This window comes from Primulina tabacum, chromosome 17, assembly GCF_025594145.1.
Source record: "Primulina tabacum isolate GXHZ01 chromosome 17, ASM2559414v2, whole genome shotgun sequence".
Taxonomy (NCBI): Eukaryota; Viridiplantae; Streptophyta; class Magnoliopsida; order Lamiales; family Gesneriaceae; genus Primulina; species Primulina tabacum.
In genome coordinates, this window is record NC_134566.1 from 31,683,120 (window position 1) to 31,700,282 (window position 17,163).

The 17,163-nt window shown below is 35.4% G+C and overlaps 4 protein-coding genes across 5 annotated transcripts; all 4 read left to right on the forward strand.

Annotated features, from left to right (window-relative positions):
- Positions 1-1,273: 1,273 nt before the first annotated feature.
- On the forward strand, positions 1,274-5,351 carry LOC142531531 (translocon-associated protein subunit alpha-like). Its single transcript, XM_075637696.1, has 8 exons — positions 1,274-1,424; positions 1,992-2,153; positions 2,256-2,306; positions 2,542-2,630; positions 3,884-3,961; positions 4,062-4,265; positions 4,794-4,865; positions 4,998-5,351. The coding sequence occupies exons 1-8, from the start codon at positions 1,364-1,366 to the stop codon at positions 5,046-5,048; spliced, it is 768 nt and encodes a 255-aa protein (XP_075493811.1). The 5' UTR covers positions 1,274-1,363; the 3' UTR covers positions 5,049-5,351.
- Positions 5,352-8,740: 3,389 nt separating this feature from the next.
- On the forward strand, positions 8,741-10,071 carry LOC142531423 (uncharacterized). 2 transcript variants are annotated; one of them, XM_075637534.1, is made up of 3 exons: positions 8,741-9,007; positions 9,128-9,801; positions 9,832-10,071. In XM_075637534.1, the coding sequence occupies exons 1-3, from the start codon at positions 8,842-8,844 to the stop codon at positions 9,952-9,954; spliced, it is 963 nt and encodes a 320-aa protein (XP_075493649.1). In that variant the 5' UTR covers positions 8,741-8,841; the 3' UTR covers positions 9,955-10,071. The 2 variants fall into 2 exon arrangements, with proteins under 2 accessions (XP_075493649.1, XP_075493648.1); XM_075637533.1 differs by having other exon boundaries at positions 9,128-10,071.
- A 615-nt stretch (positions 10,072-10,686) lies between these two features.
- Positions 10,687-12,721, forward strand: LOC142531425 (V-type proton ATPase 16 kDa proteolipid subunit). Its single transcript, XM_075637536.1, has 3 exons — positions 10,687-10,924; positions 11,425-11,710; positions 12,434-12,721. The coding sequence occupies exons 1-3, from the start codon at positions 10,846-10,848 to the stop codon at positions 12,564-12,566; spliced, it is 498 nt and encodes a 165-aa protein (XP_075493651.1). The 5' UTR covers positions 10,687-10,845; the 3' UTR covers positions 12,567-12,721.
- Positions 12,722-13,550: 829 nt separating this feature from the next.
- Positions 13,551-16,990, forward strand: LOC142531424 (uncharacterized). Its single transcript, XM_075637535.1, has 10 exons — positions 13,551-13,705; positions 13,823-13,875; positions 14,626-14,703; positions 15,052-15,076; positions 15,166-15,198; positions 15,310-15,431; positions 15,512-15,642; positions 15,815-16,035; positions 16,328-16,581; positions 16,748-16,990. Exons 2-10 carry the CDS (start codon positions 13,873-13,875, stop codon positions 16,838-16,840), a joined length of 960 nt encoding a protein of 319 aa, XP_075493650.1. The 5' UTR covers positions 13,551-13,705; positions 13,823-13,872; the 3' UTR covers positions 16,841-16,990.
- The last annotated feature ends 173 nt before the right edge of the window (positions 16,991-17,163 follow it).

Here is a 17,163-nt window from a genome sequence, read left to right on the forward strand (position 1 = left end):
AACTCAACATACACTCAAAAAGTATATAAATATGCTTATTGGGAGACTCGAATATATGATATCGCTCTGATACCAATTGTTATGATCAAACGCTTACCACTATGCCAAAATCTATAGTTGTTAATCAATGTACATCTTTATTTCTTTATACTTGTGGCAGCCCAAAGTGCATTACTTGGGTGCTAATGGGTCAGGCTATTAGGCACATGAGTTCGGGGAAGTGCGTGTCTATCTGCTCTTGTTGTCTCATATCTCATAGTATTACTCTTTTCCTATCGTTGATCTTTGTCCACATCAAATACAACATTACCCGTTAAGATTTGATATCACTCTTTTACGGTCCACCTAGTCAGTTTGACGCACAAGAACTTTTATAGAGATTACTCATCTCAATACTAGTTTAACTCATACACACTTAATCCAAGAAAATTTATTTTTTTCTTAAATGTTTTAAAAAATATGTTAATATCCACAAGTAATCTCAACGTTTATGAAAAAATAACACATATACTTAATTGCTTATTATTATAAAACTATAAACATCCCATCAGATTTGTAATTTTTTTTTAACACTCTAAAGTCAAAATATATGTTAAATATAAGAAATTGCGAACTTAGAATTCCTATTATTCTAGAAATCATCATATAAATATCTCTATCTTCGAACCCGAAAATTTCAAAATAATCGTTCCAAACATTGTTCCATACCCTCTTTCCTTTAAGTTGGATACCGGATCTCAATTGATTATGTGAAAATCTTCATCCCCTCTTGGTACCTTCATTTACTTTTTTTTTTTAAAAAAATTTCATTAATCATGCAAGGAATTACAATAATCATCTAATTGTTCAATCAAATAAGGCGGATTATAAAAAAAAAATCGAAAGACTAGCATAAAAATGGACAACGTTTGTCAAAACATCGACTGCACCAGTTTGTTTCATCCCCTCTTGGTACCTTAACTTACTAACTCTTTATAATTAATTAATCCGTCGTTAATAATTTGTGGGCTTGGTCCAACGTGCTTCTTTCAAACCTTATTCACACTCTTTTTCACTCACATTCGCTGGAAAATCTTCATGCTCCCAATCAGTAATTGACATTTGCCACCAATGGAGCATCACGTTTATACCACGTGTCATTTATTGCCAAGCCGTCCCATTAAAAATATTATTATATACCCACATAAATTTGTAAATCATAGATTTGACCCCGGCAAAAAAGTTCTCTCTATTTTGACCCTCGATCTTTAGTCCACGCCTTAAAAGAGTTATATCTCTGCTCGCTGCGCGCACATACGTGCACGGCCCATCAGCAGGCGAAGTCTTCTTGTTCTCTCTACGTGGGGTAAGCAATCGAGGGGAAATGGCAATTAGGGTTCTTCTGATTCTATGTCTGCTTCTCATGTCGCCTTCAATTTTACAAGGTAAGCATCTTGGATGCAGATCCGTTTCGCGTTGTAAACCCTATTTTTTTTCCTTTATGTTACATTCGGAATTGGTTGGGGCTGTTATATTTGACAGTATCGATGACATGCATGTAAAAAAATATATCTTTAAGCCGAATTTTGCTGTTTTTAGGCTTTTGATTGCATTAGGATATGTGGAGAGTGGAATTAGATCAGATCGAGAATACTATGCCTGGATTAATTTCAATCTGAGATTTGTTTACTAAATTTCTATTCCTACGGAGATTTTGTGGTGCTTTTTTCTCATTTATTGCTCGATTTTGTTGTTTTGATTGAATATCTGTTGCGGCTCAACTCTGTCGTGTTGTTTAAGCATTGTTTTGCGCACGATGAGGTTCTATCGTGATTGGCCTCTTTACTTTCTGGGAGTTTATTACTGTTAAGCGTGCATTATGCTCCTTTCGATCAGTTTCTTGAGTTTGGTAACTTGCTTCTAGTTATATTGCGTTTAGGAGAACAACCCCCTTTAAACTTGGCAACGCTCGACAGAAATATATTCTTATTAATATGTTTACTGATTGATAGTCGCCAGATGTGAGCCAGACCCTGATGCAGAAGTTGTTGAATCAGCTGAGGAAGGAGATATTGGGATCATTGGTGAGGATGCCCAAGACTTCGGTAGTGGGAGTTTTGGTCCTGCTCCAGGGGTGGAAACAGTTTGTGTTTTCCCCAAAAATCCCTCTAAATGTTGGTATTTGTTGTTTGAGTATGATTCTCTGAGATACGATGAAACTTTTGCACCCATCTTATAATTATGCACGTGTTGAGTTATTTTCTCTAATTTTTCAGTGGTTGCAGCAGGGGAGGAAAGTGAACTCTTAGTTGGAATAAAAAATGAAGGTAATTCTTTGTATATGGTTGAAACATAAGTTTTTTTTCTTTTTGAACTTCTAGAGTTGTCTTTAATTTTGATATTATATAGCTCTAGTTTTTTGTTGATGTTGTTTCTAAGACCGTGGCTTCGAAAATGGCAAAATGGCATAGATCTACGCTCATTCTTTTGGAAATTGGTACTTCTTGCTGAAAAATTATGGATGACTTAATTTACTTGTGATATTTTGGATGGTGTTCGCAGGGGATTCAAGTATTAATGTTATTGCGATCCACGCCAGTGTTCATCCCGCATATGATCCAAGTTACTTGTTGCAAAATCTTTCTGCACAGGTATCTTGTTTACTTTTCTGCAATGTTTTTATGCTTCTCTACCACACTTATCTGAAAGGGGAATTTTTATGTGTTTTTTAATTAAAAAAATCCTTGACTACTGGGTGTGTTGTCATTTGGAAGTTTTTTGTTCAACTAGTTAGATATTTTAAATGATTCAAATAAGTTTTTGTATTGGGATCGATATGGGGATAAAAGCGAGACAGTTAAGAGTTGAATTCATTTCGAATGATGTGGTTATAGTAGTAATCACGAACAAGCTTGAATTTAAATTGCATGAGAACGACAACCTTAAGTTTTGAGTAGTCTGAAAGCCAAACAAAAAACAAGTTGCTTGTCTGTTTTATTCTGTTTGGAAACCGATTTTCCTTCTTATAGCTGAATTTGTCGGACAATTTTATGCAATAACATTTTTTAAATTGAATTTTACAGTTTTATAGACTATGTTGCATTTATTAAATATGTTGCCTCCGACAATAACTTTTATCTTTTCAAGAAAAATACTTAATAAATAAGTTATTTGCATTAACTTCCCTATACTTTATGCATTTGGTATTTACCTCCCTGATCAAGTGTAAAAATTATAACATGCCAAGAGAGGGAACTGTCAAATACATGAAGTGTAGGGGAGGTGAATGCAAATTACCCCTTAATAAATAGAATCGGTATCATCCTTGGTGAACCTTGACCGGTTTTGAAGCATAATTGTGAGAATTTTCTGTACTCTGTGCATTATTAATTGGAATTTTAGTGCTAGTCGATTTTTGTATCTGGAGATGCTTATTAAACCACTTGTGTGACTACTTGTGTAATAAGATGGTTGATAATTCAATCAAATAAACAAGTGTTGCACTTTTGTTACGAGGTTGGCATACAACCTTATCGTTCCTTGTGTTCAGCAACGTGTCTACCACGTAACAGGTTTAGCAATCTCGAAAATTGAAATAACAGGGGCAAGAAAAGATTTTTACTCAGTTTTCTGAGTGCACACGTGTTGGGCCTACACCCTGTCTCTAATACATCTTTCCTTTTTATTCGGTGTCAATGAGTCATAAATGATGTCTTTATGGTTCGTCACTGATGCGAGGATTAGATAGTACAGATACTTGTTTTGACTCTTAGATGATAACTTTGTTAGATTCGGCACTTATCTTGCATCCAGGATAAAAAATTGCGTACTTATCTTTCTGTAACACTTTCCGACTAGTATGATTTGGAATTTTGCTACTGATGCGTGTTTTTTTATCTACTAGGCTTTTAACAATGCTTCGGTTCCTCCATCAGCTCAAGCAACTTTCCCTTATCTTTTTGCCGTTAGCAAGTTCTTACAGGCAAGTTTGTAGACATGTTGAATTTTACTGTTCCAAGTGTTCTAGCAGCATTGAATACCCCAATTTTTACGTGCAAAATATAATATCAGTTGTCCTGCAGTCTGGTGCATACATTCTCATGGGAACTATTGTTTACGAGATTGACCAGCACCCATACCAGAGTACTTTCTACAATGGGACCGTTGAAGTTACTGAGCCAGGTGGTCTGCTCAGTGTTGAGTCAGTTTTCTTGTTTTGCCTGGGTGCCGCCCTTCTTGGTCTTCTAGGATTTTGGATACGTAGTCAAATACAAGAATTCTCAAAGGTAATTACCATATATGCACTTGTACTCTTCACCATCTTAGTTTCGGAGTGTATCATATATACCGGAAAATTACTCAAGGACGTATGCAACTTAAGACCAAGCGCCTCGAATTGTGCTAAAGGACTTCGTCTCGTATGCCTCACTATTTCAAAACTGTAGTAGAAAACGCATATTTCTTAATTAAATAAATTCAAAATAATGATTATACCTTTTTGACATCTCATTTATCAAATCTTCATGTTTTGTGTAATATATATCCGTCTTATCTACCTGTTACTGTTAGTAGACCCAAATACGTTCGTGATGGGTGGATTAGGGACTGTTTACCAATCATACGTCACCCCCAGCAAGTTTCTTAACCACTTTCAGATATAGTTTCCTGCCTTTAAATCGATGGTGCTGAGATTGCAGTAGTATATTAGTTTGCTTCCATCTTTAATCTAGTTTCCATCATAGATGGGCGCTTTTTTTTCATCTCTCGTTCTGAATCAGATGCTTACATTTGTGCTATGTGTGTTACTTAATTAGAAAACCAAGAAGGCACCAAAGGTGGAAGTTGGAACTAAGACAACGGACGTCTCAATGGATGAATGGTTGCAGGTCTGTAACGCAGCAAAAACATTCTCCAAATCTTTTCCTTCTCTTTTATCTCTGGTCTTATTTGTATCCGTCCATAAGCTCGATTCATTTGGAAAAAGTGGTTTCCAACCATTTACTACCTTTTATGTCCAGGGAACTGCATATACACGGTCTCAGGCCAACCAATCGAAGAAGAAGAAATAGACACGACCATCCTCGAAGAGTCGGGCATAATCATGTCATGATTCTTTTCATAGGGTGTAGAAATTCAAATAGTGGAGGCAGATAATGCAATAGCGAGTATGTTTTTAAATTATCCAATGTTCGATCACCTCATTATTGTAGCACGAGGGAGAAACCATATGTTCCTTTTTCTTAGAGGCGACTACGAACAAGTCGACAGGAGAAAATACAGAGAGGCGACATTTTTGTCGAACGCGAGATTCGTTTCTAGCTTGTTTCGATTCATGCATGTTTAGTCAATTATATTATGATGGTCTTTGGATTGATATTTTGTGAAAATTTAGGATTGATATTTTGTGAAAACATAGGAATTTAGTGTGTTCGTCAATGCAATATTTACCATATCAAATATAAGTTTATAAGAGAATATATGGACAACGAATTGCTCGATAATATCAAAACAAATATGAAATGAGATCTAGTGGTGCTTAATCATTGATGAATGTGAATCTAGAGGTTTATTTCGACACTTTTAGGGGGTCGATTACATCTTACATGTATGGGCATTATCTCTATGATAGAATCAAGGGCCTAAATTTAGTCACATATATATGGGGTCCACTAATTTTTTTAAAATCACTTATGTATGTGAATCTTGTCTATTCAAACTTTGTGGGGCAATGCCCCACATGTAACATCGAAGCTACCCTTTTTGGGGCATTGTTTTACGTGTATCCAATGGTTGGTCCTGTTAGGGCAAATGTCTTTTCTTTCTTTTAACTCTAAGAGCATCAAAAATCGTGGGGTCTACATACCACATACACATTACATTAACACATCTATTCTCTCACATTCATTTTAACATTCACACTCATTATTTGTGGATCCCGCTGTCCACTCATTCATCTTACGCGTTCATATGTTTCATACATATGAACGTCCCACACCCTCTCTCATGTGAGTGGGCGTTATAACGCCCACTTACATTGGAGAGTGGGTGTTAAAGGGATGTTTATAACAACCCTTTAACACCCAATGTGAGTGCCCTCACGTAAAACAAAGATTTTACCTTTCATATGTTTAATTTTATTTTTTTAAATTCTCAAATTGGATTTTACACTAGAATATGTGAGATTCTTTTTATCTGTGGTTTGTTTCCCGTGTCGCATATTTTTAGGTCACGTGTACTTTTATTTGACTCCTTTTATTGTAAAATGGCAATTTTTTATTCGAAATTTTTGTGGGAAAAATGTGACGTCGGCAAACATTTATCAATCAACAAGAGAAGAATTTTGTCTTACGTCTGCCCACTTGTATGACAAATGAATTTTTGATCCACATTTGGGACCTTTGACACGACCCCCGATTTTCCGAGGGAAAAGCGACGCAGAGAATAGCCGGCAAATCACATCAATAATACAGAAAATCCCACTTATTTTTACAATATAAATAAAATTATTGGTGCCGATAATTAAATATTCAACTGCCCACCAAATTCATTATGGCGTATAAAAATCAAGATCAGGCTTGGAATATTATTTTAACGTCTTGATAATCAGAAAGGTAATCCACATATTCCCCACTAAAAAATGAGATTGCAATTAACTTACATAATAATTTTTCTAATTTTCTTTGCTTATGCATGAAACCCTATGGGGTTCAATTAAAATTTTGATTAAAGTGACAAAAATATTTTCCTTATTTTGTCATATACTTAATTGCAAAATTCGATTCTCTCTAATAACATTTTCGGACGAATTTGTCACGCAAAGCTTCTTCATTATGGTTTACTACTTTACTAACGTATTTTGAAATTCTTGCATTAATTCGATAGTTTATCTGGTGTGTACCGAAAGATTGTGATTGCGGGTTCTCGTGTCATAAAAAAAGATGAAGAATAAATTGGGGATATAAGGTTAATTCTTTAACATATCTCATTAAAGTGTAGTTTGACTGTGGAGGAAGGTGAAATCAAGGATAACAAGTTAATTATAAAGAACGACATTTATGTTTTAAAACAATGGAGATAACTCTATAATACAATAGTAGTCATCATCCTCTTCAATGTTTATGTATGCAAGAGACATTTATAGCGAGATCTCACTCATTTTTAGTATTCCAAATATATATATATATATATATATATATATATAATAATAATAATAATAAACCTATCACACTTACTTTAATAGAAATAATCAAATAGGCTTCACAATTGTACTAGTCCTTCATAGAAAAAGACCTTACTCTTTTTTTAGTGATCAAATCATTTCTAACATAGATTTAATTTATAGAACTAAATAAAAAAAAAAACTACTCAAAAATAAATTTATTTATATAAACACTGTTTTAAAAAAAAAGATTGCATGCACATGACCACAAGTTTTTAGGCAAAAACTTGTGTGACGGTCTCACGGGTCGTTTTTTGTAAGACGAATATCTTATTTGGGTCATTCATGAAAAAATATTTATTTTTTATGCTAAGAATATTACTTTTTATTGTGAATATCGGTAAGGTTAACCCGTTACACATATAAAAATTCGTGAGACCATCTCACAAGAGACCTGTTCTAGTTTTTAATACGGGCGATCGACCGAATGATACATTATAAAGATTAAAACTTTCTGATTAATATATCCAGCTCCACGAATTAATGAAAGCACATGCTTCTTCATCCTTGATTATCGGTTGGGACATTGACATATAATCACACTAAATTAATACTAACTGGAAGTATATTCAAATTTAATATCTTTCAAAAGGAACAAAATATTAAGTTTTTATGAGGAAATTATATTTATGTAACGTGTACGTTTTAATATTTAGTCTTTCTGTTTTTACGGCAGTGTAGATGTGAGATTAGTCAGCAATTTTCGAGTTTTCACATTGTTAATTATATCAATGATCATAAACTTGACATGCCATAATTTTTTAGTATGCCATATATATAATATATTGCTAATAAGCGTTTATATTCAAAAGAAGTAAGATTTTTTTACATAGGGGCGGAGGTACATGGAAAGCCCGGGTGACCCAATTTTTTTAAAAAAATTTATATATAAATTTTGCATAATTTTGAAATAATACGATATTAGCCCGGATAGATCAATTTAAAATATTAAAAGATTTTAGAATTTAAAATTTTAGTCCGGGTAGAGCCATATTTCTGGCTCCGTCTCTGGATACATGGATTTCTATTAATTAAGAAAAAGACAAAATTTGAAGGATTAATCGACACAAAAAATGTCGGTGTCGGATGATGCGAAGTCACATGACCTAAAAATCATTCTGCAGATAATTTCAACAGACTAATTGAGGGATTATTTGGCTTTCATGCATAATATTTACACATGAAAACCAAATTATATCAATTTTGATAAGAGTTTGCAAACACATGGTGTGTACAAATCATGATCACCATCTAGTTTAACATCTTGTATTGTGTAGAAAGGATATTTTTATGGTTTTCCTGTCATGTTCATTGGATATTTATATTAATATTAACACCACACATTTGATCAATACTCTTAATGAGAGTGAGCGAGTAGGTTTGCGGATGGAAAAGAAAATAATGCAGTTGAAGTTCATTCAATGAAGAAAATTGCGATTGCTTGCTAAGCTGCGTATGCATGTCGCCATCGATGGGACCCTAACTCTTGTGCCGATATTATTTTTCTGTCGGTGTCCCATTCTATATAACAGATAACTTTGAGCTCGTAGTTACTCAGGAATCACTTCGGGCTACTGCCCTTCAGCTTTTGTCTGCCTTTCGTTCCAAGTACTAGTGGGGTTCCCGAGAAGATTTAGTTTAAGATGAGGGTTCATTCCCTTTGTCAGACAGCCCTTTGGGGTGTTTTCTTTGTGTCTTTATTGGGGATTTGCAGTGCAGATGACAAGACATTGTTCGAGGTTGTCGGGGCAGCAGAGTGTGCTGATTGCAATGAGTATGACATTAAAAGTGCCGCTGAGGCATTTTCAGGTAATTTCGGCCACATTGTTTGTTTATGCAAACATAGATATATGATGTAGAAGAAATCCAACACCAAACAAAAGGCTTTCGTACTCGTTCTTGATCCGATACCCGATTTTATATATGTAGGTCTCAGTGTGAGCGTTGATTGTAAGCTCGAACACGGGGAAACAAAAAGAATGGGAGATATAACCAAGCTCGACGAAGATGGAAAATTTAAGATCTCAGTCTCACAACTCCATCAAGATTGCTACGTGCAGCTCCACAGCGCCGCCGCAGTCCCCTGCATTGCCCATAATGGCGTCGAATCCACGAAAATCGTATTGAAATCCCAAACGAATGGTATTCAAACCTTCGGGCCGAGTAAAAATCCGCAGTTCTCAACTGCGACGTGTGCTTCCAAAACCTCTTGGCATTTCTTCAAGCACCCGCCTTTTCCATACACCCATCCGTGGAAGAAAAAGTTCTTCAAGCCGCCTGTCCCCGTCTACAAGCCACCAGTTCCAGAGCACAAGCCGCCCGTCCCCGTCTACAAGCCACCAGTTCCAGAACACAAGCCGCCCGTCCCCGTCTACAAACCAAAACCACCAGTTCACAAGCCGCCGGTTCCCGTCTACAAGCCAAAACCACCAGTTCACAAGCCGCCGGTTCCCGTCTACAAGCCAAAACCAAAACCAAAACCAAAACCACCAGTTCACAAGCCACCAGTCCCCGTCCACAAGCCAAAGCCGCCGGTCCCCGTCTACAAGCCAAAACCACCCGTTTACAAGCCACCGGTAACAGTACACAAACCACCGGTTCCAGTCTACCATCCAAAACCACCAGTGTATAAGAAGCCATTCCATCCATTCCCGAAGTTCAAATTTCCTCCAAAGCACTTCCACCACCCCAAATTCGGACACTTCCACCACCCCAAATTCGGGCACTTCCCACCACTACCTCCGCACCATCCTTAAGCTTTTTAAATGGTGCATTTGTGTTTGATTTATTTGTTACGGTGTGAACAAAGAATTGGTTTTCCGTCTCTTCAAAGTTCAAACGAAGTGTGTGTTCTTTCTTTAAAAAATATATTTTTAGAAATAAATTAACGAACAATCGAAAAAGACAGAATGTGAGTGCATGATAGTTCAAAATGTTTGTATTGTCGGTTTGGTGTTGAAATGCAATGCATATGCATGGTTTTTTAAGGTTTGTTTGATTGTGTTGTAATTATTACATTGTTTCAAAAATTTCAATTGAGTGTTCGTTCAATAATATTCAACCATTTTTTATGATTTATTTACGTATCATATTGTATAAAACGATACGTGACATTTACTTCTGGTGACAAAAGACAAAAGAAAATTATACCACGATTTCAAAAATGCCATGCACATTATAAAAAAGAATAAAACGGGAAAATTTCCATATCTATTTAAATAGGGAATTAAAATTCTAATTTTAGATGACAAAATATTTGGAAATAATGCACCAAGAAGAAATGGATTAATTGAAAAGAATTAAATTAGAAAGCAAAGGGCAATTATTAAGGAAGTTTTATATACTTTGTTTTTAAGGAATTCACCACAAGAAAAGATTTTTGTATAAAAATGTAACCAATAATAGATCATACTCGTAATGGGCTCAAAGGAAAGCCCAAAGTTCCCAAAAGCCCAATCCAGTATGTTACAGAATTATCATAGCTGTCTGTCTTTTCCGCCTGTCGTTAATAATTGGTTCTCTCTCTCTTTTACCCAGAGGCCAAATCCACGCACAGAGAAGAAAGAGAGAAATCGATTGGTAAAATCCAGATCCAGCAAAAAGTTTCAACTCTCTGCTGAATTAGAGCTGAATTCCGTTCCAGAACAATGTCATCGACCTTCAGCGGCGATGAAACTGCTCCCTTCTTCGGATTCCTCGGCGCCGCTGCGGCCCTTGTTTTCTCTTGTAAGTATTTTACGTTTGTTCCCCTTTGAAGTGATTATTTCTCACTTTTTTTATATGTATGTTTCGATTATGTGTTCTGTGGAAGAATTGATGAATATAATGTTTTTCTTCATTTTGTTGGTTTATGCTGGTGGTTTACTTTTTTTTAATGATAATTAATTGTGTCGATGGAAGTATCTGAAATTCATGTTCTGTTCAGAGGAAAATGAGATTGTATGTTGTTCGGTAAAAAATCATGGATCCAACAGGAGCATGAAATTATGGTGTAGTTTTTGAGATCATGGTAAGATTGCTTGCTTGAACTGTAGATTAGGTCGTGGAATGAGTAATCAGCTGGGTTGGATTAGATTGACTGGAACCAATGTAAATGTATGCTTATTCTCATTTCCTGTTGAATTAACGGACTGACCTTCGATGGGACACATTGGATTTGGATTGGATAACTTCACAAAATTTCGTTCTTTCTTGTTTTCTATTTTGTTTCTTTTTTCTTCCCCCAGGTATGGGTGCTGCATATGGGACTGCTAAGAGTGGCGTTGGTGTTGCTTCGATGGGAGTGATGAGGCCAGAGCTGGTAATGAAATCAATCGTGCCAGTGGTTATGGCTGGTGTTTTGGGTATTTACGGTCTCATTATTGCTGTGATTATCAGCACTGGTATTAACCCTAAAGCTAAGTCTTATTACCTGTTTGATGGCTATGCTCATCTCTCTTCGGGCCTTTCTTGTGGACTCGCTGGGCTGGCTGCTGGAATGGCCATCGGGATTGTCGGAGATGCTGGTGTTAGGTATGTGTTTGTATCAATTTCATGGAAATTCTAATCTTTCAGGGTTGAAGTTTGATTTGTCTTGTGATGTTGTAAGTTTTACAGTCGCTTAGGTGATAGCGCCAGGTTTAATTCAGAATTAAATTTAGTTGTCAGCATAGTTTATTATAGATTCCACTTTGAAAGGTTTAATGAAGTAAAAATTAAGGGATAATTTTCACGAATTATTGACGAACACATTTAATATATGTATTATGAGAGAGTATTTAAGGCTTGAGCTAAAATGTTTGACTTGAAATGGCATTTTTAAGTTTTCTCTGTCATGAAGCAATTAAAATGGGAGCCCGTATAATTTGTAATTTGTTATAGTTGACGATGAAATTCTATGATTCAGGTCTTGTTTTGTTGATTGTTGAAAAAAAATTGTAAATTGCAAATAAAAACTTTATTCTTCGATAATACCTATTGCCACCAAAACCAAATCGGTATAAACTAGAACCAACAAATTCGAGGATGATGAGTGAAACATGCCAGTATAATCATGCAGCAACGTGATCTTGTTTAGCTTCAAATGTTGATATTCTGAGCGCTTGAGCTATGACTTAAAATCTTTCCATGTCCTTATGATGTGATCAGCTGCAACCACCCCAGTTTTCATCCTCGGAATGGATTTCAAACAACTATATGTACTTTTATTATCATGTATGTTTTTAAATGGATCTCAACCTGACATCTTCTTTGCAGGGCTAACGCACAGCAGCCAAAGCTTTTTGTAGGGATGATCCTCATTCTCATTTTCGCTGAAGCTCTGGCACTCTACGGCCTAATTGTTGGCATTATTTTGTCTTCTCGAGCCGGCCAGTCTAGAGCTGAGTAGCGGATAACTCAAATCATGGCTTGCTTTGAATGAAACTTTTACTCTCATCCAAGATATCCCACAGATCTTTCTTTGGTAACTTTTGTGCTGTTCTTTGTATTCGAATATTTGGTTTCTCCTCCAAATGAATAAAAGAACTCATCGAGCGTTTATTATTTGATGGATTTATCAACTTTTGTGTATTTTTGTAGCTTCGTACGGTATAAAAATTCTGTGATTTCTGCTACTGGGACACACAAGTCTTATATTTATTTCTTTTCTTAGACGACTTTGCCTTACCTGCCTGCATTTGACATAATCTTCTGTTTCTTGAGCCACACTTTCAATATGCTCTACTGTCGATTTTTTTAAGAATTATTTTATAACTAGTTTATTTACAAGTAGTTTTTTTTTTACTACAAATTATGAATTTCAAAACAAAACTCACACTCAGACTGCAGTTCATGTTTACCCGACTTATCAGGCAAATGTATTGTGTACTGTGTCCGACTAATTTACTAATCATTATAATACTTTTTTAGCCAATAATAATTGATGTGGAATACTTGATAAAATGTATGCCAATTTTGGATTTTAATTTGCATTCTTCTTCTATTTTCTCAAAATTAAATTTTATATAATAACCCGATACTGCATGGGTATAACACCAAAATCCAAATAACATATTTTTAAGTAAAATAACATATTAGAGTTTAGAAATATTGTATTTCTATAGAACATTGTCACGATAATTATAAAAAGAGCATATGAATAGTTACTATTTAACATATTTGTTATATTAATTTTACATATCTTTATATTTTTAAAAAACTTATTGTTATAATTTATATAATTATTATAAAAACAAAAATAAGAATTATTAGATTTATAATAATTTTTTATCGTAATTAATTATTAATACTATGGGCTGCTTCATAAGATGGGCTTGAGTAGACGATATAGGAAAGGCCCAGCTCAATCACATCCACCAATATCTTAAGATTCGGGCACAAGGATGACGCATCGGATCTTTCCTCCCCCATATTATTTCTCTCCAGTTCCTTTCCTTCAATCACTTCCAATCTAACTTGTGCTCTAGGCTTCTCTCTTACCCCCGAAATCTCTGGTGAAAGATCGGCGCTTACGTTCTGCTATTCGAAGTACTGGCCTTTCCTTCGAGTTTACCCCGCGGACTCTTACACTGTTGCGTGATTGATTAACCTTTTCCCATTTCTATTGGTTAATTAATCAAATTTTGTGATTGTTTTTTTCTGCAGGTGAATTCAGAGTTGAGAGCGCGTTTTCGTCGGTTGGGATTTATTTAAATATGGTGCGCCTCGAAACGAATTTCGATTTTTAAGAATTTTTTATTTGTCTTTGTGTTGAAGTTATTCTGAAAAAATTTGTTCTTTATTGTGCTTGAAAACGAATTTCTTGTTTGCTCTGAGAATTTTCTTTTTGAGATCTCCGTCTGTATTTTTTTGCATGTATTGAGTACTGACCGACTTTACTGGAAAATATTATTTCCTAGGATAATGATTGTCGTAAATTTGCTGCTTCGTTTTATACTGTTAGTACTCTTGAGGTTAGGAGTTTAAGTGTGACTATAGTTCGTGGTGGTCTGTAGTTGGTTTTCTTCATACTTTTGGGTTGATTGTGTCAATTGATGAGGTGTATTCATTGATGTGTCCGCTGGGAAGCACAAAATTCTTGTGCCTGATTCAAGCCTAAAATATTACTGAGCTAATAATCAAGATTTCAGTGGAGTGTATGATAATTTTTTTTGGTCAATATGGAAAGAAGAGATTCAAGAGTTATTGAGCATGTGATAGGTTAATAAAATATAAGCCCTTAGAGTAATGATGGATTATTAGCCATGAGACTGCATTGTAAACTAGTTTTGGGCTCTTGCTACTTTGGAATGACGTTGTGGATATTTTATGCATCGAGGACGTCACTTTAAATGTCAACGAGGATGTATGTTTGCGAATTTGTGAACACTCTTTATTTTGTGTTATTACAGTTATGAGAGCCTTCACTAGGTGTGTTCACATATATACTTTTTGCTTTCTTGTTTCAGTTTTTTAACGGATATGGTTACCATGGAATGTCATTTGAACAAACATATCGGTGCTATCCTGCGTCTTTCATCGACAAGGTTTGACGGCTTCTCCAACTTTTAATTAATTTTTACTTTAATTTTATAACGATTCTCACAGATGTAACTTATAGCTGAGTTAACACTACCAACTGTTTTTTAACCCCATGGATACCCTTCGAAGAATTTTTTCACTGTTACGTATCCTTTTCCTGGAACTCATAGTTTGGGTTCTTTTTTTTGTCTTTCATACAATGCTCGTGATATTTTATTTGTACATATGATCCATGTACTCTCACTATTGGTATTTACTTGAAACTTTTACAGAATTTGATACTGTAATCAATTTTGAGTTAATTTTGATTTTTCCCATCTCAATTCTGATTTTTCCCATCTCTTAATTCGCAGGCACAGATAGAAAATGGTGACAAAGGTAATCAGTTCTATGAACTATAACTGTAGGCAGAATAGTATGTTTCCTTGACCCATGATATCTTATTCCACCTTTTTTTGTTGTTTCAGTAATCATGCCTCCTTCGGCACTAGATCGCCTTGGTTAGTTTCACATCTTTTTTTCTAGTGACATTACATCATTTATAAACCTCTTCCTTGGGCTTGGACAGTTACTGATTTCGAGCCTTGATCTAACTTGACTTTATCTTGCAGCATCACTTCAAATTGATTACCCTATGTTGTTTGAGCTTCAGAACGCTGCAACCGAACGAGTTTCTCATTGTGGAGTTCTGGAGTTCATTGCAGAAGAAGGGATGATATATATGCCTTACTGGGTATGTGCAATCTGCATGTACATTATATTATGACTTTTAGGACTTTGTGGGACACGATTTGATGTTTTGTGATCGTGCAGATGATGGAGAATCTATTGTTGCAAGAAGGAGATATTGTACGGGTAAAAAATGTAACTCTTCCAAAGGGTACATATGTCAGATTGCAACCTCACACAAAGGATTTCTTGGATATATCAAATCCAAAAGCTATGTGAGTGTGGAACATAAAATTAACTTGTTACTGTATCCGTGATTCTCATACATTTGTTTGGTGTTGTCTGGCTTCTGTTTTGGTTTTCCTAGAAAAACGACATTTTTGAAAAGTTCCTCTCTTTTTTTGGTTATCTTAGTTTAATCTTTATTTTTTAAATTCTCTCTTGCAGCTTGGAGACAACATTAAGGAATTTTTCTTGTTTGACCACTGGGGATAGTATCATGGTGGCTTATAACAATAAAAAGTATTACATAGATATAATTGAGTCGAAGCCTTCTAATGCCATAACTATTATCGAAACCGATTGTGAAGTGGACTTTGCTCCTCCTCTCGATTACAAGGAGCCGGAAAAACCTGCACTGCCAATTCCAACAGGCAAAAGAACAGAAGGTACGATTTTTTTCAATGTTCCTCATTTTCTTATATTCATCATCTTATCATTACTTTAGTACGTTGGCAATTAATTATATTACAATCAAGAGGTTACTGCTCACTGTAGGTTCCCATTTTTAGAAAATAAGTTGCTGCAAACCTCATTTATTCAGTTAACATGGATACATTTCTCTTCTTGATTCTCCTTTCAAAGAAGTCGAGATTTCTTCTTAGACAAATCCTTCCTATGCTAGTCATCAACTAACCATTATCTTGGCCATTTTGTGCCTTTTTCTGTTCGTTTGTTCAGGCCAGGAGCCTGCAGCTGAGACAGAACTGAACTTCAATCCATTTACTGGTACTGCGAGACGACTGGATGGAAAACCCCTGAAAACCCAGCCTCCACCAGCCTCTTCATCTGCACCCACTTTCAAGAACCTGAATGCCTCCAACGATGGTGGACAAGCTTCTGCATCCAGTTCCAGTTCACAGAGCACCAGTCGCCAGTCTCAGGGGAAGCTTGTTTTTGGTTCAAATGCAAACCGCACCAGTGAATCATCAAAGGTACCCTTTTTTCCCGCAAAAAAAAAATTCAAATTCCATGCTCAAGATCCCACAGAGATATGTTCCATCACAAAAGAATGTCAAGTCATTCATACTTTTCCTATTATAAGATATCAGATGGTTAAAAGGATGTTCTCGATCTGATATCGGTTTACCTTTATCGCAGGACACTTCAAAAGACACCAAACAAGAGCCTCCAAAGAAAGAAGACCCCAGATTCCAGGCCTTCACTGGGAAGAAGTACTCTTTGAAGGGTTGATTGTATATTAAGTCCAAATTGTTCTCCTGTCACTCCTTGGATACATGAACGATGTACACGTAAGCATGCTTCATTTTACGTGTGGAAATATGGATCTTGATCCAATATTAAATCAAAATCAAGTTATAAATTATAAAACATTGAATTTCATTTATTATTTATTATTGTTTCTTATTTTAAAACATTGTTGTTGTTTTTGTGAAGTGGGTGTAAAATTATTAATATTATTATTATCAACAAAGAGTTTATACTTTGTTGTGGTGTGATGAAATTTGATGAACCTGCGTTCTGTCGATTTATTATCTGTTGTAAGTGACTCAATT